The sequence below is a fragment of the Stomoxys calcitrans genome, chromosome 4, assembly GCF_963082655.1.
Source record: "Stomoxys calcitrans chromosome 4, idStoCalc2.1, whole genome shotgun sequence".
Classification (NCBI taxonomy): Eukaryota; Metazoa; Arthropoda; class Insecta; order Diptera; family Muscidae; genus Stomoxys; species Stomoxys calcitrans.
The window spans coordinates 1,164,751-1,188,420 of NC_081555.1; the positions used below are offsets into that span (position 1 = coordinate 1,164,751).

Genomic DNA, 23,670 nt, shown 5'->3' on the forward strand with positions numbered 1-23,670 from the left:
TTCGTGACGTATACGTCCTTTTTATTATGTGCTATCAACGCAACGTATACGTCACACACTATAAGTGGCTTTCTTATTAAAAAAATCTTTGTAAGACACCCCACATAACCGTTGCGCAGTTGCGCGGTTTGTGTCAAATTTCAGCGAAATCAGACAAAAATTGCGCCTTTTATGGGTCGAAGACCTTAAATCGAGAGATCGGCAGAGAGATATGGCAGCTATATCTTAATCTGGACCGATCTGGGCCAAATCGAAAAAGATGTCGAAGTGCCTAACACAACTCACTGTCCCAAATTTCAGTAAATTTCGGACATAAATGCTTAAAAAATGTGGTTTTCGTGGGCCTAAGAACTTAAATCGCAGATCGATTTATATGGGGCCTATATCAAGATATAGTCCAATATAGAAAATCTTCGAACTTAACCTGTCTATGAACAAAAAAGAATCTGAGCAAAGTTTCAGCCCATGTCCGTCCGTGTGTCTGTCTGTTAAAATTACGCTACAATCTTTAAAAATTATGATATTGAGCTGATCGTATTATATAGGAAATGGATATGTCGATATTTTGTAAACGGAATGATAAAATTAATAAACCCTATATTTCGGTGGTGGGTAATATCTAATATCTCATAAACCGTTAGAGATATTCCAAATATGTAGGCTTATTTTTTGTATGATTTTGAGAGCTCCATCTTTTATCAATTTTTGCCTCTAAAAAAAAGGGGGAAGTACGTGCAGCTAAACTCTTTCGAATTATGACAAGGTACAATCAAAGAGTACAAAGGACAATCATGGCGAGTGTATAAAAGGGTCGATTTTTTTATTTTCCTTTAACGTGGAAAATTTGTGAAAAAGGGTACTTTTTAAATAATGATTTACCTAGAGAAGCTCAAAAAATCATTATTATATTTGTTTGGTAATTCTACATTTATTAAGTATGTAATGTATGTTCCGAAAGCAAGAAAACCCTACCACACGAATGCGAAAGATTTTCGTCTTATTAGTCTATAATTAGATAGGTTGATAGAAACATATCTTAGGGCAAAGACCCCTGGAGATCGCCTGTCGCGGCAGCAGCATGCATATAGTAAAGGCAAATCCACTGAAACAGTCCTTCACGACCTAGTCGGCTACATAAAGGGTTCTCTAGCTGTCAAGGAATTCACAATGGTAGCATTTCTTGACATTGAAGGTGCTTTCAATAAAGTAAAACCGACGTCAATCATGAAGGAGTTGGAGTTTCTAGGCATCAACTCTACCGGAAGAAAGTTTATTAATAACTTACTTACTAAATGATACATTACAGCAGGCTTGGGATCTGTGGATCTAAAGAGATGGGTCAGCAGAGAAACACATCAAGGAGCTGTACTGTCTCCTCTACTTTGGATTACAGTCATTAACAATATATTATTGTTCTTGAAGTAGAAGGCGTTAAAGTAGTCGCATATGCTGATGACGTGGCTCAGGAAGCTCTACGTGCAACAGCAAAGTTGGCTACCGAAAGTGGTCTAGGTATAAATCCGTGCAAGACAGAAGTAGTTCTTTTCAGCAGGAGATACAAGTTGCCTACAGTGGAACCTGTCTCCTTAAGTGTAGAAAATGTTCCATTTACAGAAAGCGCAAAATACCTGGGTGTTTTGCTGGACAGGAAATTGAACTTCAAATGCAACATTTTGGAAAGGGCAAAAAAGGCAACTCTTGCCATATACACCTTCAAGAGAGCCATTGTCAAAATTTGGCTGTTTAGACCGCGTGTCATGCATTGGGTATATACTGCAGTTGTCAGACCTATAATGCGTATCAAGCGGAGATATATGGTGTAGTGGTCTGGTGGACGGCGCTTCAAAGTCCACCTACTGCTCAATACTTAACCGGATCTAAAGGATGGCTTGTTTGTGCATTACAGCCGCACTAAGGACGACACCATCTGTTGAACTGAATTTAATGCTACATCTTATGCCTCTATACATTGTGGCTACCCGAATTGCAGCGACCACTGCCGTGAGGTTAAGGGATCTTTCTCATTGGTCATGTGGCGGCAACGGATACTGTGTTATCCTTGATACAATATCCGCTGTTCCAGGGAGTGTGGATTACACCTATTACACCACCTGGTAACAGAAGTTACATAGATTTCTATACGAATGGTTCCAAACTAAACGACCAGGTGGGCTTTGGGGTGTACTCTTAAAATCTAGAACTGGTCATATCGAAAAGGTTACCCGACCACGGCAGTGTGAATCAAGCGGTGATCCTTGCAATTAAGGATGTGGTGAAATGGCTAAGATATAATGTCATTGCGACGTTTGGCATAAATATTTTCCCAAACAGCCAGGCAGGCAATTAATCCCTAGAGAATATATTTCTGAACACAAAAACCGCTCTCGACTGTCGCAAATCTCTCAACGAAATGACTGAACAGTTCAAAATTCACCTGTTCTGGGTTCCGGGCCACAGAGATATCCCAGGGAACTGTAAGGCGGACGAGCTTGCGATACTTGGAACTACCCTACACATTCCAGGGATACTGGAATCTGTGGGTATGACTCTAGCGACATATAAGCCAAGTTTTCAGGATCAGGCCCGAAGGAAAACGAGGAGGCTGTGAGCATTCCAAAACGATGTGGCTTAATTTAGATTTTAAGAGGTCTACTGCTTTGCTGTCATTGGCTAGAACAGACGTCTCAGTCATTGTGTCCGTCATGGCAGGTCACTGTCTAATCGGAAAACATGCTGAAAGACTGCAGGTTGTCGGCAACGACTTTTGCAGAAGCTGTGAGGACATCGAAGAAGAAGAGACTATAGAACACCTTCTGTGTGTGTGTGCCGCACTAGCAGTCAGAAGGAGTTCCACTTCAGGTTATCATTTCTTTGAGAACCTGTCTGATTTAGCGGATGTGAACATTCGCAAGTTATTGGTATTTTTAAAGCGATATGGATGGTTGAATGGTGGGAACAAGAAGGCATCTGCCTTCTTCTGTTCCTGTGGGATCACAATGGACGAAAACATCTGAGTGAGTCTGATGGCAGACTGCCACTTAAGCCTAACCTACCTAACCTAAGTATGTCTATCAATGAGAAAATAAAATGTGAAATTTATCTAGTTTTAGAGATATTACACTTGAAATCGGACCAAATTGCCTAAAAATTGTGTGTTTTTTGAAAATCGAAAATAAGTTAACTTTGAACGGTCATATCTTCTAAACTAAATATCTAACATGGATAGCATGTTTGAAATCATTGGAAGGTTTTACATTAGATAGGTTTTTTCAAAATTTCGTTGGCGGACATAAAATTCTGATTTTTGCCACCTGTTTCCCCTATCCGCACCATTGTGCTGCTTTGGTAAGCATGTCCGCCTTTAACGCTGAACGCCTTGAATCGCTCTGCGGCAAGCCGTTCGGACTCGGCAATAAAAAGGAGGTCGTATAGCACTCATTGATATGATAGAAGTATCCCCCGCTGTTCTTTAATGGAAAGTTCATGGGCAAATTTGCATTGCCGCACTCTCAACAATGATGAGATCGAACATATTTTTTCTTTGGGAGTAAAGAAAACTCTCTCGTTGTAGCCTTTGTTTGGCGGAAATATTTTTTCAGTGCTTATGCGCCGAGAGCCATCACAACGGAAAGAGTATTCAAAACAAAGCCAAATCATGCCTAAAATATGTATGGCTGGCTGCTTGTTGCTTAGTTGGTTGCTTGCTTGCTTACTTTCGTCCAAACGAATTCACCCATACATGAGTATATCGGTCAACGATGCAAGTGAGCGCCTCACCGCGAAAATAAGAGAAAGAAAGCGTGCAGCGACTGATGGCCAAGAGAAAATCAAATGTTTTCCCCCACACATTTGTGTGACGTTGTGTGTGAGCCCAATGGTTGATGCTTCGTGAAGCCTTAACACTCGTTTGCGGGGTTGTTGGGTGGGCAACAACAAGATCGACCTTTTTGTTGTCAAACATAACACGAATGGAATGATCTTTTCTTTTTGGTATAAAATGAAAAATTCCTACCAAGATATGCTCACTTTTGTCCCGGTTATCAAGCGGCCCAGAAGTGGTTTCTTATACCACACCGAAAAATAAAACAAAAACAAAATATAAACACCACACATAGAAACAAATGCAAACAAAAATTACTCCTTGTACGTAGTCGTGAACGCAACTGCACCCACAGTGGCCAACAAGTATTGCTCAGGAAAGTTTTTTGGCGACAAAAGAAAGAAAGCACACAGAACAACACAACACGTGAATATAAAGTAATTAAACAAACGAGAGCCCACAAATAAATAGACAAGAAAAACAAGAACGAAAAAAAATAAATAAATAAACGATCAAAAAGAAGAAAAAGGAATTGTTCTCGTGGAATTTTTGTGAATGAATGAATCTGGTTAAGAAGTCGACATACATACATAGAGCAAAGCCAGTACATACTGACATAAGTGTCCGTCGTCGTCGCTTGTTTAGTATATATATATATATGGGAATAGGCAAGCCAGCATATAGAAAATTGACTAAATATACATTCGCACATACTACGTAGAGTATCAATTCTGGCCACTGCTGCCGCTGCTGCTAAGTATGAAAATCTGAAAAACATACTTATTAATAAAAGCCATATAAAACTTTTGAAAAGGCATCATTTGCTGAACGCTCGTCAAAGTGAAAAGATATTAATCTTAAGAAGAAAAAAAAATATAATAAAGAAACCCCCCGAAGAAAAAATTCAAACAACTCAAAGACAATAAATAAATAAATCTATTTTCCCTCAAATAAAACGCCAAATTGCAAAGCAACAACAACAACAACAAGAGAAATAACAGCCATCAACACCAATCACCAAGAAAGTGCAAAACAACCAACCAACCTAGTGCTCCACCTCCTCCTCCTTCTCGACGAATAAAGAAAGCACTATTTAGCCACTATTCAAGCATCGCATATTATTTGAAAGTGATATAATTTTGGTGCTTTTCTGTTTTCGGCAAAATAGAAATAAAACTAAACAAAGAAAAAACCAAGGCATTGTGTACGGACGGTGTAGTCGGTTTCAAATTATAACGGTTATTTTTGATTGCTGTTAACGACTCTTTTCCGTTTCATTGTTACGCAGCAGCAACAGTGTTACATTTGGCCGTTAGTCACTCATAATCGTTGCGCACATGTGCCCCTTTCCAGTGGAGTGTTATTAAAATCAAGATTTACAAAGACTTAAAAACAACAACATCATCAGTCACTTGAAGAGCGGTCACTCACTTACTCGCTCTTTATTGCCCTGATCTAAAAAACAAAAACCTACCAAATTGCATTTATTAAGAAATCAAAAAAACACCAAAAGCTAAGAAAAATCCATTAAGCTCAACCAGAAATAGAGAAAAACAAAAAACCAAAACATAAATATATACATTGTGTTATATCCACAACTTGTTAACTTTCTCAAATCGATTTGTTTGTAAGCCACACCAAATCATTAACAATGGCGGATCTATCACACGAATTGGGAGCACTGCGCTTCGTTGTGGTAAGTACGAATAGAACGAAACATGCATATGTTATGTTTTGTTACAACACAAGACAAAAAATAAACCAAATGTAAATCAAGAAATTTAAGAACATGGAATATAAAATATAGTAAATTAAAATGCACTTACCTTAATATATACGAATGCGTCTGATCTAGAAAAAAAGAAAAGAAAATTAAGTAATCTTTATGGGATTTATTTTAAATACTGCCTATAAAAAATTATTAAAACCAATTAAACAAGGTGTCGGTAATTTTCATCAAAATGTTTGTAAAATGTAGTCAATATTCAACATGTGAGAAAACCTAAATGCTTATAGCTGACATTCTCCTCGCGTTAGTTAGTTGGGCTTCAATGACATGGCATGCCAAGCGTGTGAAATACATATCATGTTTGCTTGAAACCGGGTTTGATGCTTTGCGGGGGATTGAATTACATAAATTCCTCAGGAAGAATGCTTTCGAATTCCTTAACGTGCAACTTGCGTTGCGAATATAATCTTTTTATGATTTATCTCATAATCAAAAATCCTTCGAAAAGCATATTAGAGAAAAACAAATGGAGTGAGTATTAAAGTCAAACTCTCATAACAGTACAGTAAAACCTGCCTGGAAAAAACAAAAACCAGTGGTTCATTGCAATTTGTTTAAATCGGTAAATACAATGAAAAAGACGCCAGAACATATGCTTTGCCAAAATCCGGCATTTGCTTGAACTTTGGGGCTAGTTGCCATGCGAGAGATCCTTTGCCAAAAAACGTTCTAAAAGAGGTTCTTGACAAATTGATTTTTAAAATGTACAGAAGAAACACTCTTCTTTCAGAAGGCATGCCGGATGCAAGGAAACTTGAGAAGTCAACAAATTCGTTTAGCATGCTATACGTGGAATGACCATAACATAAATGCAGCACAAGCGCCCGGTAGCTAAGTGCGGGGATAGTGAAAAAAAAAATTGTTAAGTCCACATTAACGATTAGCTATAATCTAATCTTACCACAGGAATAGAAGAAGCAATATGTCTTCTAGTTCCGATAGTTGAACCATCCAGATCTCTTTAAAAAGTCCAACAACTTGTCAATGTTCACATCCGCTAAATCGGACAAGTTCTCAAAGAAATGAGAACCTGAAGTGGAACGCCTTCTGACTGCTAGCCTCACAGCAGTGGTCGGCAGTAAATGGAACATTTTCTCCTCCCAAGGAGACAGGTGTAACTGTAGGTAACATGTATATCCTCATAGATTTACGCCTAGACCACTTTCGGTAAGCCACTTCGTTGTCGCAATCTTACCTAACTGCCGCACTCAATTTCAGTCAAATAGAAGCAGTATCTAAATTGAACCATCCAGAGCGGATAGCATTTCTCGTTTGATGGATACTACGTATGGACATTTTGATTGTGTTCCGAATAAATATTTCCTTTATATGTATTTAGGTTTTAGGGATGAATTAATGAAATTATTATCAATAGTTTGTTCAAAAAATATTTAATATTATATGCGCTTACTATGATTTAAAAGAAAGAGCCAGTTTTAAATTCTTTTGGATCTACAAAAAAGGATAGTTTTATTTATTTTTTAAGTAATATCTAATTTTTAAGAAATATAGAAAGAAAGGAAATATAGAAGACTCTCAAATTTTAGCAAATAGCACGTAGGCTCCTTTTAAAACCCTGCAAGAATAGCGAAACATTCAACAATATTTGCTAAAATTTGAGAGTCTTCTATATTTCTTTTCTTTCTATATTTCTTTTTGGAAGCATTTTTTATATGTGCCAGATAAAAAAATTGATATTACTTAAAAAATAAATAAAACTAAAAAATAAATAATACTGGTGGTCAAAAACTGGCATCCCGGCTAGATTTTTTTCGAACCCTTTTATTTGATTTAATTCCTTCAACATCGAAATTGGATATCCTTCAATTGTCACAACTGACTAATATCCGCCAGTTGTGCATGGCGTTTTGTACTGTAAACGTGATACAATTGTTCTGTCAATACGCAAAGAAACATGAAAAACTATGATCGTGACGCGGAACAACAAAACATTTACATGGCTTGAATTGTGTTGCCAAACGTCTATGGATTTAACGAATATACCAAAACAAGAAAAATGTTCTAAGTTCGGCAGTGCCGAATATTGGGAGCCCACCACCATGAAGACGTAGACCAACAGGTAGATTGGCTTATACGAAAGCTACACTCATAGAAAAAAGTCTACTGAAAATTGGTAGTTAATTCTGCTTGGTTTATACGAAAGCTACACTCATTGAAAACAGTCTACTGAGGCATAGTTTTATGACATAGTAAAAATGGTCATCGTTATTGTAAAGAATACACAGCACACGTGCGTCATAAGCACCAAGTAGGTATAAATCACTTATGCAGCATTTCCCTGTTTAATATACCTTTGCGCTGTTGTTGTTCTACTTTACTGCATACGAGAGATGGATAAGGGATCTGGACAACCAGATTTAAAGAAGTTCTTGGATAAGATAATAACCAGTAGGCAAATGGAGATGTGTGTCTCACTGGCTGTCTTAGTTCCATAATTTTGTTTTTCATATAATAACGATATAAGCAAAATGATTTATATCAATAACATTGACGAGAGACTTATCGCCACCTTCATACCAACGGCCGCTATGTGTACAAGTATCTGTTAATCAGGTATCTTCCATACAGTTATATATCAGAAATTAAAATCTTCTCTTCCAACATAATTTGTCATGGCCAGTAGCTAGACTCCTTTTGAAAACAATGCCCAAAGAAAAAGGCAAACATAAATAATAGCATCGAATGAAAAGCAACAAAAAAAATTAATATTTTTGCAGATTTTTGTATTTAAAACAGCAGATTTTGTTAGCTGAAATTGCAGTACGAAATGTTAAAGCAGCAGCAATATGTCTGCTTTCCCTTATTCAGCAAACAAAAACTGTTTTAGCAAACATTTTAGCTGTTTTGAATAACAAAATATGTTGAGTCTAATCAGGCTATACATCGATTTGGATCATACTTGGTACGATTGTTGTAAGTAAATAATAAACCACTACGTGCAAAATTTCAGCCAAATCGAAACAACAATTGTGGCTTCTAGGAGTTCAGAAAGTCAAATGGAGCGATCGGTTTATATGGGAGCTATATTAGGATATACACTGATTTGAACCATACTTACCTCGATTGTTGAAAATCATAACCAAACATTAATTGTAAATTTTCAACCCAATCGGACAATAATTGCGGCTGCTAGGAGCGAAAGAAGTCAGGTTGAAAGATCAGTTTGTATGGTAGCTATATGTGGTTGTAGCTCGGTGTGGACCATACTTAGCACTATTGTTGGAAGTGGTAACAGTTTCAGCCCAATCGAGTAATAATTGCTGCTTCTAGAAGCTCAACAAGTCAAATCGAAGGACCACTTTATATGGGAGCTATACCCAAAACTGAACCAATATGGCTCATTTCCAAATCGCAACTACCTACATCAATTAAAAGTATCTGTGCAAAATTTCTAGCGGCTGATTTTACGCCTTCGACCACTATAGTGATTTTCATAGACGGACGGACGGACATGGCTGGATCGAATGAGAATGTCAAAATGATCAATATTTCGAGGTGTTACAAACGCAAAAACTAGATTATTATACCTCCATCCTATGGTGGTGGGTATAAAAAAATAATAAATCTATCTTTTTCAGCAAACAAAACCAAATGTTTGTATGAAACAGAAAAATATAACAAAAGATCTTCCACAAAACTTAAAAAAAAACGCACTAAACAAATGACATTCATTGAAATTCGCACACGCCTGCAAAATATTAAAAGAAATTCGTAATTTGAAAAGAATTGAAACTTTTAAGACGATTTCCGTTTTGTTTGGGCTTTCTACTCATATTGTGAGAGAAATTAAGAGTTTTGATTGTCCAACTAGCATTAATCCAGTTGCGGTCAAGTGATGACTCCCAATGTGACTAGTTTACACTAGAAGAAAAAATATCAAGTTGAAAAATAAACCCAAACTGGTTTAGTTTGTCATAGAAGAAAATAGAAACGGCTGCATTGCAACTATTTTCCATTTGACTTAAGTAGAGGCTCCACTCCACTCCAACTCCACATCGTCTTTTAAACGCATTGATGAGACACCAAAAACTAGTTTTGATTTCAAAACAACGGAATTATTCTTGCAATTTGAATTAATTGTCAGCTCATTGGAGTAGGAGCGGTAAGTTAGAGGCTTATCGACATCTGTTGTGCTACAACAAACTGGTGTGTTTCTAAGTATGCTAAACTACATACATTTGGGGAGAAATGCAAATGTCGCCAACTTGCGAACGGCACTTTCCAGTTTTCTTTCTTTGTTCTCTGATGTTGGCTTACAGCGTACATGACCCAAGCAGTGACACGACCTTGATTAATTATGATGTCTCATTTTCATCATACTATCAGCGAATTTCTGGGCTTAAAGAGAAAGTCGCCTGCCTGACTCTTAGAGTGTATAATTAATTACTGGAAAACCTTTAAAGCCAACGACATTAGCCGAAAAACACAATGGCTGAGCTGTCCCAAATGAATTACAAAAGCCCTCAACAAAACAAGACCACATCACACGACAGAGATGAATAATCTCACCCTAATCACACTGGTGATGGGAAAATTGCTTCACGTTGCTTCTTTCTCGCTGCCATTCATTCGTCCATTCATGCCATCTCTATGTGAAAGAATAATGGAAGCATTGGGGTGAGGTTAGAGATATGAATGCATAATTTAGCGATTGTCGATGGGCGAAACAAAACCATATCAGAAAATCCCAAAGTTTCACCACAATTAAGTAGGGAAATCGTTAGAGAAATTCCATTAGATGAAATCATTCAAAATGTGCTGGACAACTGGGAAATACTTTTTGACACTTCAACAAAGAATTTGCATTGAATCTTGCCCAAATATAACAAAAAAAAACATATCTAAATAATTGATATAATTCGTATAATATAAATAAAATAATGTTAAGCCCTACAATTTAAAACATTAAAACGGAAAATTTATAACATATTTTTTATGTAATACAAAATAAAAATTTACATAAATTGAAATACTGTTAAACTACAATAGAGAAATTAAACGTAATAAAACGAAAATTAAAAATTAAAATTGAGTATAAACAAGTAAAAATGTGCTAAGTTCAGCCGGGCCGAGTCTTGGGAACCTACCAGTATGCAGACGTAGACTAAATGGGAGAACGGTTTATATGGAAGCCTATTTCTAGCCTACGACCGGTCTGCACAGTGCCCAACTCTGTGTACCTTCTCGGACACTTGTAGTTCAGTTTCCTTTCCAACATCACTCCTGAGTCTTTATGTGATAGGACGCACAATTTATCCATCTCTCAGGACCCGGTCCACCCGATAATGATCTAAGGGTTGGATAAGTGTGTCGGTCCACACATTGTTAAGAGCACGATGTCAATGCATACCGCCAAAAAGTACGTCTTGGCAACAGAGCTTTTTAAAAATTATTGGGACGAAAGTTTATTATTGTAACCGAGCTAGCTTAGGTTGACAAGAGGGCGTGGATGCTAATCCGCCCTATGGCACTATGGACATACACCTAAGCCAATAATCGGCTTCTTGTGCGTACTCAATACTAAGAGTCTAAGGGAACTGCCCCGCACGAGGTAATGCATAAAATAGAAGAATCCTTCGATAGCAAGACGTACAAATTGGTCTTCACCGACCTTCTCTTGACAAAGGCATACTGTTTATATTTGAGCAGTTCGCTGGTTACTTTTCGAGGTTACTTTTTGGTATTTCGAGCGCAGAAAAGCCGCTTACTGACTAAGGTGTATGTCCATAGTGGCATGGGGCGGATTGCAGCACCCTCTTTTTATCTTAGTCAGGAATGTCGTGCTACTTACAAAATCCCTAATTATTTTCCATACCACGTCTCTAAATTAGTTCATATCTGGTATATCGTCTCCACCTTAGTGCCGGTATTTCGTCCCCACCTAAGTGCCGGTGTCTGTTAGCCGCGAAAGCCGGGTAATGACATTGGAAATGCTCCAACGTCTTATTAAAAAATGCTCTCCGCTAAAATTTTTCTAAATCCTTGTTGTTTCATTGCAGCTTGATAGATTGTCCGCATTTCCGATTTGACTTTCGAATAGCACCGGAAGTGGTGAGACAATTTTGACAATGAGACTAAGCAAAAACTCATAAATCATCAATTCATTCATTCAAATACAACGCAAAATATGTGTAAACACCAGAGGATTTAGCCACCATTTACTTTTTATTGTTCTTTTGAGAGTAGGGGAATTTAGTAAAGCAAGGCAAAGAGTTGGCTCCCGGTGGTGACGCTATGCCCCCTGGCGTTAGCTGACGCATTAAGAGTCTGTTGTCAATTAAAGAAAAAAAATCACGAAAATCATACGCAAAACTGAAACAGATTCTTCGATCCCAAAGCATGTGTATTAGTGAAAATATGAAATGCATATATCACACACACACACACACACATAGCGTGTACGTGCGATCCCAAATATGAACGGATTTTGACAAAAGAAACAAATCACAAATTCCTATTTCCCATAAGCCCCAAATTCCTATTGAGTTGTTCTGTATTCGGTTGATGATCGCTCGACAAGTCCACACAATGCCGGCAAGGCAAGAATAGCGACGCCATTTTTTTCTTTTATTCATCTTAGCCACCCAAACTAGCGGACGGACACGGTACATTTTTAACCTCGTTGACGGTCAAAGCCAAGTGAACAGGAATCGCATCGAAAGAGACACGCCAAATGTGTTCACTCGCCATTTCATACATTGTGGTACGCGGTTATCACAAAAACAAAATTATGTGACATTTTGCATGTGTCTCAAGCATGGAAGATAGAAGGGGACGGACAGCAAGGCAAAATAAAATATCCGAGTTGATGTCGTAGAAAATGAAACGGCGGCAATGCGGGTTTCATCGAAATAAACCAAAAAATCGAAAAAAACAAATTTGCATTATGACAGAGTGAAAAATGGTTTTAGCTAAAATCGTAAATTCGAATAAGTTTTAGCTAATTCAACAACCCAAACCTAGATTGGTGAGAGAGAGAGAGAGACCAGAACTACACTGCTTCTCTAGTTCAATTTTAGCATACATCCAGTGAAATAAGTTTAGTATTACGAACAAATACTGGCTGCTAATATTAAATAAAGTTTTTTACTCTTGAAGAAGTTTTGGATCTGTGAAAAAAAAAGAATAACAATACTTGCGACATATATTTGCATAAGTTTTTTTTCCAATTTTCGTGATAATTAGTTTAAAAGCATACATATGATTTGAAAAGCTATGTATATATGAAAATGTTTGCGCCATAAAAATTCTAAATAAGGAGATGAACAATGTAATATACAAGTTTGATGAGTATTTCTGCCATTTTGGGTCTCCAGTCAGGAATCAATAATAGAAGGTTAGGACATTTGCGAAAACATAAAGTGGATAGGCCTCATGAACATTATTAAGGATGTCAAATCTGCCGATTGAAAATGTCATCAAAGAGGAGAAACGTAAACAAAGAATGTTTGTAAAAAGAGAGCAAGTTGACATCCTCAATGCCAAGTACTGCCAAAAATTAAAAAAATTGTACGTCGGCTGATCGCTTGGCTTAACCTTATTCAGTGAATCCTGGGTTAAAAATCCTAAAATTAAGAAACAGATGTTTGAGCAAAAATAGCAATGGCAGTGTTGATAGAAAGCATTCACTCATAGAAATTTATTAGCAAAAACAGCAAAAATGTTTGCTGCAACAGCACAAAGTCTGCTAAAAATTGGACAGCAGTAATTTTTTGCTAAAACTGCAAACATTTTCTGCCGTTTTCAAATTCTAAAAAGTAAAAACAGTTCAACAATGTACTAAATATTTGAAAAAAATATATATTTTATATTATCTTTCAATTTTACAAGCTATAACGTACAATTCTTTCCAATGTTCTATAATTTGCTAGTTTTTGATCGAATTTAAATAACAGCAGACAAAATAACTACCACTACTGTAATTATGATTTTAAACAAGAAATTAGCTCCTAAAAATTTTTTTATTAGCATATAGCAAATGCTCAATTGTTGCTTAGAAGTTCAAAAATTTTGAAAGTCTAAATTTTTTAAGACTTATTCATGTCATCTCAAATGACATGATCTTAATTGACAGTAACTGTTTCTAAATGTTCCCTTTGCGTGACTGAGCTGGTCGATATGCAAGCTTGAATTGAAACTATCATCGTTCTTGAAGGGAAGCTGTTCAATGATGCTACCATTCCAAATGCAACAAAAAGTGCAACTGTCCGATTGTATTGGCCAAGAGAAGGCAGATTAAGCAATTCGACGTTCAATTGGTAAGCGTATTGAAGAAAAAATTCGAAAGCAAACATTTGGTCTCGCCTCCAGCCACCTCTATTATTATTATTCTTTCTTAATGAATTTTACACATGAGGCTCCCTAATAGGATAACCCAAACGCCACATCTACAGAGGTATCCACATTTCTGTTGCGGATTTCTTTCAGCGCTATAAAGCAAAATTCTAAAGACAAACATACAGTACAAACGCGTATAGCTGTGAGAATCTGTACGTGAACATGTTTGTGGAAGTGTGCAAATATTTTCTTGGCATTGTCGTCAACACATGGCTGGCTGCCGCTGTCCGCTGTTGCTGCTTTGGCGGAAAATTCGAAAAGCCAAAATATTTTAATTCACTAAACAACAACCCCTTAGGAATCTGTGCGATGATCCGTTTGCTACACTTCATTCTGGCTCTTTAAAGTCAAAAACAATCCGCGGCAACAACAACAACAACATATGGCACACAAAGTGGTGGAACAAAAAAAATATTTCAAAAACTGATATGAACTGGTCAAGTGTTTTGCTTTTTTAAATGGTTTAGACCTTTTTTTCTTTCAATTTCTTCAAAGAGAAAAACTACAGCCACAAAATATACATACGACGGGTCTGGGTATGCACATGTGTGCGTGTGTGTTTTTAGAACACGAATATTTTCCCCATCACTAACAACAATTTAAGGAATTCCCAATGATTTATTGGAAAACATTTGGAAATTCTTCAAATACCGAAACTTATCGAACAAAAACACACAGACACAAGCTAAGTTCAATAATATCCGCAAGTCCCAGACAGCGACGTAAACAATTTGGTATTTTTGTTTTAAGATTTCTTTAATTGGATCATCTTCACCGCAGAGAAATTTGAATGGTACAAGGAAATTTACAATTTGCATATTAAGTAAAACAACGGCATACAAATAATGGACTTAAAAGAGGCTCAGGTAAATAGGGCTATTTCTCTACACTTATGGGATTTGCAGATGCAGATAGGTCTGGTCTGAATGCCCGCAAAAAGCGCAATAGGCCTGGTACAAAGTGAATTTCGGCCAAATCGGATTATATTTGCACCCTCTGGAGGCTCAAGATGTAAAATCGGTAGATCAGTTTATAGACCGATTTGGACCATGCTTGTGATAGTTGTTGAGACTCTTAACAGATGTCATCATGATAATTTTCAGACAAATCAGGTACTAATTGCGAACTCTGGAGGTTCAAGAAGTTAAATTGGGAGATCAGTTTATATGGGACCTGTATCAGGTTTTAGACCAATTTGGACCAGTCTCCACTTTTTTCTAAATTACACTCAATTATACTTCTCTTAAAAATTTTAGAGCCACATGTTAACTCTATTTTTCTCCAACGAATACACTAAGAGGCAACATTGTGCGGCGTGGCCTTCAGCCAGGTAAACTGATCTTCGAAACGGTTTTCCTGAGCGACTCGCCGTTGACACTGATAAGCCTATCATAGAACTAAAACTTGAATCGATCGCACTCTTTGATATGAGCGAAGTCTCCCTGTTGTTCTGCAATGTGGTATGTATATAGACAAACCATATACCTTTCTAAATAAAATAGACCAAAAACAACAAAGCAAGGAATCATTAGCTAAGTTTTATTTTAGTACTATATAGAGCAGTGCAACGCAGAAATATTGCAAAATCAAAACTAATTATTTATAAAATTGATTGCACAAATTTTATTAAATTTTATTTGACTTCTTTGCCCACACATGCCCATGCCCAAAATTTTAGTTGTCAATTTTACAGATATTTGCACTTTTTTCCTCGTGTTGTTTGAACAGGCTGGCAAATGGCGACCACCTGATGGCAAACAAACAGACTTGCACTGGAAACTTTTTTTGCGTTTTTGTTTTGCCCTTCACGGATTATCTTTCCAGTACTAAAATAAAACACAAACTCTACCAAATTTGTTATTCAAAACAGCAAAAATGTTTGCTAAAACAGCAGTTTTTGTCTGCTGAAAATTGGAAAGCAGGCATTACTGATTACTTTAGGCACTTCGAATCGAATCAAAAAGTGTTTCTGAGTCCATCGGTATATTTATCAATGGGTCTACCTCTCTTCCTTCGGGGTGTTACAAACAAATGCACTAATTAATAATACCCGGTACCATAGTAGTGGTGTAGGGTATAAAAATGTTTACTTAATTTCCCATGAAGGGACACAATTTGGTAAAGAAGTTTTAACATGGCAGCATACCTTACAAATGTAGCCACTGAAAAATTTTCTGATGCTCACGCATAGATTTGAACCCAGGCGTTAGGCGTCATATGTGGACATGCTAACGTCTGCGACTCGGTGCCCTCTATAAAAATGTTTGTTTGGTTGAAATCCTTTTGTGCGCTTTAGCAAATGCTGTTGTGTGTGAATCTCTGACCCAAAATAGTGAATGAAATTGTTGCCATGCTTCTCTTTTTATTAAAACAAGGACGTTTTATTTTTTCCCTTGCCTGGGGTGACAATTTATAGGGGATTAATCCGATGTTTTTCATCTGCATGCGACCATTTAAATACCGGCGCCATAAAGCAGCTCAATCTTGCCGCTAATGACTTTTATAACCACCAATCACAAAACTTGCAGATGATATATCGTCCATACTTATGTCTTTATTTAACTTAAGTAATACAAACACACACACACACATGCATGCAAAACAATTGGCTGAGAGCCAAACGGCGGATCCAACAAACAAACATTTTCAACCATAAAGACTTCAAAACTTTTAAATATTCCCACACACCTCTCTCCCTCTCTCTCACTCTCTCTGTCTCTCCCAAACGACATACGGGTTGACACAAAAGTGAAATAATAAAAAATTATATCGCCGCAAACATTCATACTAGTCGTTGTCGACGACATAAAAATGCATTTTAAAATTCTAATAATCTAAATTTAATTTCTCCCTGCCAGAGTCCATGGTGAGTCATCACGAGTCAGGTATGGCCTATGGTCTCTGTTGAGATCCTTTGGGCCTGGTCAATGTTAATTTTCTCTCCTTTGATTTCGTTGCCCTCGACATAAAAATGCATTTTTTAATTCTTATAATCTAAATTTAATTTCTCCCTGCCAGAGTCCATGAGTCATCACGAGTCAGATGTCCTATGGTCTCAGTTGAGATCCTTTGGGCCTGGTCAATGTTAATTTTTTCTCCTTTGACTTCACTTGGTTGTTATTTATATTTCCTGTAATGATTTTAAAGTGCTATCATGCACTCGTGCCACCTTTGGTGTCGATTCGATGCCAAGTTTTTTCTCTTGTTTTTAATTTTCCCTTCTGTTGGCCCCAAATTCATTCATGATATTGAAACGAGCAGACAAAACATAGAATTTTGGCTCTAAAAAAATCAATTAATGCCCCAAGTGTTGTGGCATTCGGGTTGCTGTTGGTGTTGCTATCCTTTGATGGCTGCCAACTAAAGTGGGTAAATGTGGCTCTTTCCCTTCCTTTTTTGTTGTTTAGATTTAAACAAAAAATGTGATTTATTTACGTCTTATTTGTGAATGCATACCTTTAGACAATTGAAGAGGAAAATTCACCAATTTGCCAAATTATATTAGTGCAATTGAAGAGACTCAGGGGGAAAGCTTCTCAGTAGTCAGTCAAACGATTTCGGATAACGCCAACAGGTAAAAACAAATTTTTAACACCTCTTGAGAAACCATGGAATTTGAGAGGATGTGAAACCATGATAATGGACTAACAGAAAGTGAAGGTGAAAACATAGAAACAGTGGACAACATTTAACGTAATTGCAATTCTTTCCTGTTTAACCGGTTTTTGGATTAGACACCGCTTTTAACCCCTTTGTGAGTTCTATGTAGAAAATAAAACACAAGCTGACAGAATTTAAAGGCAGATTACTCAATGTTTGGTTATAATTCCGCATTTCTTGTGTCTTTTCTAATCATAGAAATTACTTCAAAATCGAATACTAATTGTATCGATGAATAATAAAAATTGCCGGCAAATTTTCTTTTCTTTGATAATTTAGACAACTTAAAATTCTTGTAATTCCTAAAATATAGATCTTATCGAATGAAGGGGAATAATTTTGATTAAAATTAACCAAAATTTAGAAACATTCTAGACAACTTTGAATAGCTTGTAAATTAGGAACGAATTAAAAAAAAATAGCAATATATAAATTTTCCATAAAAGTCCATTCAAATATGTAAATATTACTTCGAACTTGTATGTAAAACCTAAAACCCAGGATTCACTCAAAGCAACAAATAGGATGCGTAAACAAAGGGTATTAAGTTTAAAGTGGGTATTAAGTTTAGAGTTCACAGTGAAACTCCATGAAAAAAAAACTGTGAAAACATTTTCATTTGCGTTGCTAATTTCTTCACTGAGTGGAAATTTGACATTCATTAAAAGTGTGAAAGGAACGTTTTTCAACATTTATTTAGTGAATTCTGTCAAAAAACCCAAAGGCTTCAAAAAAACACTAAAGTTTTCTTTGCTGTTTCATCAACAATATCAACATTGATATCGGTGATAAAGTATCCAAAGCCTTGTTAGTAACTTAAAGATGCTTGAAGCTCCTTTACGACGCTATAAATTTCCCTTTCACATTGTAATTAAGGGAAGGAGCTCCATTAAAACGCCAAAATAAATGTTATTGATATTAGTATGAATTAGATAAATGGACTGCTGACTCCATTTGGGTTTCCCCATATTAATATTTAGAATTGGTACACGAATGAGATGTTATTAAATTCAATCAAATATTAGGTTAGGTCATTTGCCCAAACATAAAGTGAGGATGAGGATGTTAAATCTGCCGATTGAAAATGTCATCAAATAAGAGAAAACGTAAACAAAGAATGAATGTAAAAAGAGAAAAGTTGACATCCTAAATGCCAAGTACTGCCACATTTAAAAAAATATATATGTCGGCTGATCGCTTGGCTTAACCTTATTTAGTGAATCCTGTAAAGGTAGCAAACAAACTTATAAATTTCAAACAGAAATTTCCCAACTGTAGTTATGATTTGTTCCTTTCGACCAAAATGCCCTTCTTTCCCGCGGAATTTATTGCAAATCATAAACAATGTTAAATTTCACTTAATCATCTTCAAGAAATTGTTCCTATTTAAATCATATCTATTAAATTTCGTTTCATGTCTGCAGATGTTTTGCCATAAATTTTCACAGCTAAAACAAAAGAAACCAAATCAAATATTTTGAACACATATATGTATATCTACATTAATATATAAATATAATAGAATATAAATAAGTGGCAGACCCGGCATACACTTCATGTGCAATACAAAAGGGAACAACAACCGAAAGTCTTAAGCTATTCACACAATTCCCACGAGTACTACCGAGAAACCTATGCTTAGGTCAGTCATACGGGGACGTCTTTTAAAGCGGCTGCAAATATATCATGTAGAAATATTCAACAAACCTCTCTGGAAGACACACCTGTATTAGTCAAGAAATAAGTACTATGGGTATGCTTCCTGCGGGATTTATGATTTTGCACAATAAAGGAGAAATTCTAATCCGATATTTCGATATAATCGTTCGCAAACTCTAAACTTTTTTCCTAATATACGGCCTCATTCACAAAAATTAATTAAGCCTTAAAATGGTTTATTTGACAATTCTTTTTAAGGAAATCTGTCAAATAAACCTATTGCAAACCTACATTAACACCGGTGTTAATCTGTATATAGAATAGTCTCTTAGTGCACTAGTAGGCGTGTTCCTCTTTGACTATGCCAAGACAACATGTTGTCTGAATCAGTTGTAATGTCTTTATGTTGCACTTCTTCTCCATGCAGCCCACCAAACCAATGAGGAGTGTGTTATATGATTAATTTTATCACGCTCCAGTAGAACCAGTCCCCGGTATACATAGTTTTCGATTTACATAGCCCTCGGTTTTCTTAGTTCGTAAGGTTCGATTACCAATGTTAATGTGTACAATTGCTTAACTGAATTTATTAAAATTTTATGAATTGTTAATAAATAAGGGCATAAAACATAAAATTGAGAACTCTAAAAGCTAAAAAAATCAAACCGGAATAACCGGTTTGATCTAAGTCCAGAGATCCATTTTTATATTTGACCCATTCTTAGAATTTGAAGTGGATTACTGCTTCACTTCACCCACTACTTCAAGTAACAAATTTCAGCTCAATGGTAAAAAATTAAGGGTGCGGGGGTCAAAAAACTCAAATCGATTCATGCATGATCTGTCAACTGATATGAGAAAATCGTAGTTTCCAACGACCTAGTTCAATAACCAGTATCACTTATCGTAGCACTATCGTGATTTCGAGTAGCAATAGAAGTGTTACACACTGACCTTCATCCCCATAGATAGTGGTGGTTATTGCAAATTGGGACGAAAACTCTATCTGCCGTATTCGCAAAACTAAATGAAGTCTTAAAATAAGTTTATGCGAGAGTTCTATAAAGGAAATCTGTCAAATAAACCTATCTATAACATTTGCATTTAGTTTTGTGAATAGCGGTGTAAATGTTTTCCTTTGCACATCACCTGACTAGAAATTGAATTATGCAAGTGCATTAGACGCACTAGCGTCTGATTAACGCACATTTTATTTTCTTCCTTGCTTTTGTATCCGAAACGTGACAGCAATGAACTAGGCCTGAAGGCCGTTCAGATGTTACACTGCGCCTCACAATGGTTAAGTGTCATTTGCAAGCACACAGAAGGAAAGATGAATAGAGCCAATCATTTATGTGCACGATATTGCATTTGTCTACTATTTCTCTCTTGTTGTGGGCAAAAGAAAAGCAAGTTCCGCATTGCCCACTGCGTTAATTATAATCAAATTTTTAATCAAATTAATTTTGATTGATGGCAGCAACATTGAATAAATCCATTTTGTCCCATGAACATTTTATGTGATTTTTTAATGGCAAAAATGTCAACAAAAGACGCATCAAGGCATGTGAGCCCAAATAAAAAAGGAAAACTCGTTTAAAAAAACACAGCAAGCATAAATTTAAAAAATTCACAAAAAAAAATCTTTTTCTTATGTTGTTGGCGATAATTTTTCAAAACTTTTTGTCTATTTGTCTTAAAAAAAAACATTTTTCGATTTTACTCCATTCTAGGATTCACCTTTATCTTCGAAAGTAGCTATGTTCAATAATCAAGTGAGTGCCCATAAGCAGTCTCAACTCTTAAATCCCTTCGCCCAAACGGATGGAAGGTCTTCCCCTAAGCCCAGTTTTTCCAAAGATGAATATGGCAAGTAAGTGTGGACGTTAGCACTCTTAAAAAGTAGGAAAACAAACCAATGTGAAATAATTTTTTTGTTTTTCTTTAGACCCTTGGCAGGAAGTTTGACTGAGATGAGAGGACAAAAGGCTAACATTCATGTGCTCAAAGAAATGTTAGAGCTCTGTCAGATAATCGACTCGGAGGGCTACAATGTCAAGGACGAGCCAGAAATGCGTGTCATTCCCTTTGGAGAGTTATTCAATGTAAGAAGACAATTGTTAACTTTTTATGTACAGTGGGCTACAAAAGGCTATATATGACTTAAATTTAGTAATCTAACGAATCGCTTGATATAATGGACAACTACAATTACGATATAATTTGCTTAATAGCATCTTTAAATCTTTAGTCGATAAATAATAAAAATTGGTTATAAACTAGACTGTAACCCTACGTTTCCTTATAATGACACTGGAGTAGATATTTACTGAAATTTAAGTTCGTACGTACACTTTTGTCCCCCACTGTGTGAGTTCAATATAACAAATTTTTATACATTTCTTGTTCAATACTTGCAGATTTACAATTACATTTCCGACAAAGTTGTGGGTATTTTGCTTAGAGCCCGTAAACACAAACTGGTCGAATTTGAAGGTGAAATGCTATTTCAAAGACGCGATGACGATGTCCCCATATTTTTGCTGAAGCCGATAGCCGAGATACGTCGTGAAATGAACGACAAGATTGAGAGCATCAAAAGATGTGGCAGTCCAGCACCGCAAGCTACCTCAGTGTTATTGGATAAAAAAGCTCATGGTTTGGATGTACCCAAAGGCGGCACTCCTCGCGCATCAGTCTCGCGTACACCTACACCTCAGTCATCAAAAGCGTCTTCTCCAGCGCGTGACCCCAACAAAACCGGCTCGACTCCCCAATCATCTAAAGCCCCCTCTCCAGCTCGGGATGCCAGCAAAACGGGCTCAACTTCCCACTCCACTAAAGCTCCTTCTCCTGCTCCAGTTGCTAGCAATGGAGCACCCAAACCAGAAACACCAAAAATTCAAATTAGCAGAGATCCAGAGCAAGTTAACGAGCCCCCACCGGAGGATAGTAATAACGCAAGCACAGAGCCAATCAAAGCAGAGGAAATTGCTAATACGCCTGCAGCACCCGAGCAAGTCCCAAAACAAAGTGAAGTTCCTGAAACACAATCCGAAGCAACAACACCACAAATACAAGAGCCCAAAGTGGAGGAGAAGCCAACTGAAGATCAACCCGCGGCCACAACAGTAACAGAAACAGTAGCTGTAACGGAAGCTGGTGTTGCCGCCGTAACAATAACCGAAGACAAAAGTGATCTTAACAACAATCCAGCCGAATCATCCGTCATGCCCGTTGTGGTCATCGAAGCCAGTGCCGTCTATGTGAGGTCTAACAATAATGAAGCTGCTTCCCCGGATACCGCCACAACTGAAACTGAGCCAACACCAGTGAATGAACCAGCTGCAGCAACTGAATCAGCGCCCTTTGCCTAAATACACCCCACCTTAGTTATAGTTTCCCCATCTCAATGAACCTCGTCCAAAAGTACATTAGTCCTTAAGTTAATTATTGTCCTTTCGTAGTACCCCAAGTGTACAGAAAGACACAAAAACTATGCAACCCTCCTATTGACGGACCAGGCTAACTCGCTCATCAAGAATTGCGAGCCATTTCTGTGGGCCAAGGTTCCCGACATTATGTCATAGCTCCCAGGGTGCAGTATTATAAAATGGTGTAAATAGTGATACCGAGTAATTAAGTAAACATGTAATCGAATTAGTCCATCTAATCGCCCCGCCAATACTCCCGCTCCTCCCCCCAACCTCTCATCCATCCTCTGTTCAAGCTAAAACTGTTATTATTAAATGTTTCATTTCAATCAATCATATAAACACGTGTAACTGCATAGATATAGATACTAAACTACTACTACTACTACTCCAACTACAACTATTACATATTTTAAAACAACATATTTATATAGACATACCTACACACATACATAATTCATAGTGATATTATTTCAGAGGAAAATAAATTATTCAATGTAAACTCTAAATTCCCCCCTGATTATTGGCATTGCAATGCAAAACAGCAGCAGAGGTAAGAAACTTTCTTAAAGAGGAAAAATAAAAATAATCGATTTTAATTATGATGTCTCTATAGAAGACAATTTTCTTTTTTTTCCCCATCAACAAATGAAGACTGTAAAAGTTCTTTATAAACAAGAAGGCACAGGCGAAAGTCGTGCAAAATTGACCTTTTGTTAGCCTAAACCACATTGGATAGACAGGCTAAGTTGTTGAAGGTTCAGTTAACAAATCACAAAATTATACCAATATTAGCAAAAATCGAATGATTATTTATATGCCAGCTATATCTAAATCTGAAACGATTCGGACCAAAATCAGTACACGTAATAAAAGTCATCAAAGAAGACAATCTGCAAAGTTGTGAGAAACCCTGCTAATAAATATTCTGATAAAGGCTCTGAAAAGGA

The 23,670-nt window shown here is 36.7% G+C and overlaps 1 protein-coding gene and 1 long non-coding RNA gene across 3 annotated transcripts in view; one reads left to right on the forward strand and one right to left on the reverse strand.

The window, feature by feature from the left end:
• LOC106084177 (uncharacterized) overlaps positions 1-6,949 on the reverse strand; it is a 125,738-nt gene extending 118,789 nt beyond the window's left edge. Inside the window, exons 1-2 of the long non-coding RNA XR_001220761.2 lie at positions 6,805-6,949; positions 5,647-5,671 (exon numbers count right to left, since the gene is read on the reverse strand). This is a non-coding gene — a long non-coding RNA (uncharacterized LOC106084177). The remainder of the gene's footprint in view (positions 1-5,646; positions 5,672-6,804) is intronic.
• Positions 4,032-23,229, forward strand: LOC106084175 (proteoglycan 4). Of its 2 annotated transcripts, none has more exons than XM_013247691.2 (4): positions 4,032-5,516; positions 21,020-21,159; positions 21,235-21,391; positions 21,707-23,229. In XM_013247691.2, the coding sequence occupies exons 1-4, from the start codon at positions 5,472-5,474 to the stop codon at positions 22,661-22,663; spliced, it is 1,299 nt and encodes a 432-aa protein (XP_013103145.2). In that variant the 5' UTR covers positions 4,032-5,471; the 3' UTR covers positions 22,664-23,229. The 2 variants fall into 2 exon arrangements, with proteins under 2 accessions (XP_013103145.2, XP_013103146.2); XM_013247692.2 differs by lacking the exon at positions 4,032-5,516 and adding an exon at positions 17,437-17,541.
• The last annotated feature ends 441 nt before the right edge of the window (positions 23,230-23,670 follow it).

Bases quoted from the DNA above. Each gene is read 5' to 3' on its own strand.
- LOC106084175 (XM_013247691.2), top strand. From the start codon at position 5,472: ATGGCGGATCTATCACACGAATTGGGAGCACTGCGCTTCGTTGTG. The intron at 21,160-21,234 runs GTAAGTGTGGAC...GTTTTTCTTTAG, and splicing joins TCCAAAGATGAATATGGCAA to ACCCTTGGCAGGAAGTTTGA. The intron at 21,392-21,706 runs GTAAGAAGACAA...CAATACTTGCAG, and splicing joins CCTTTGGAGAGTTATTCAAT to ATTTACAATTACATTTCCGA.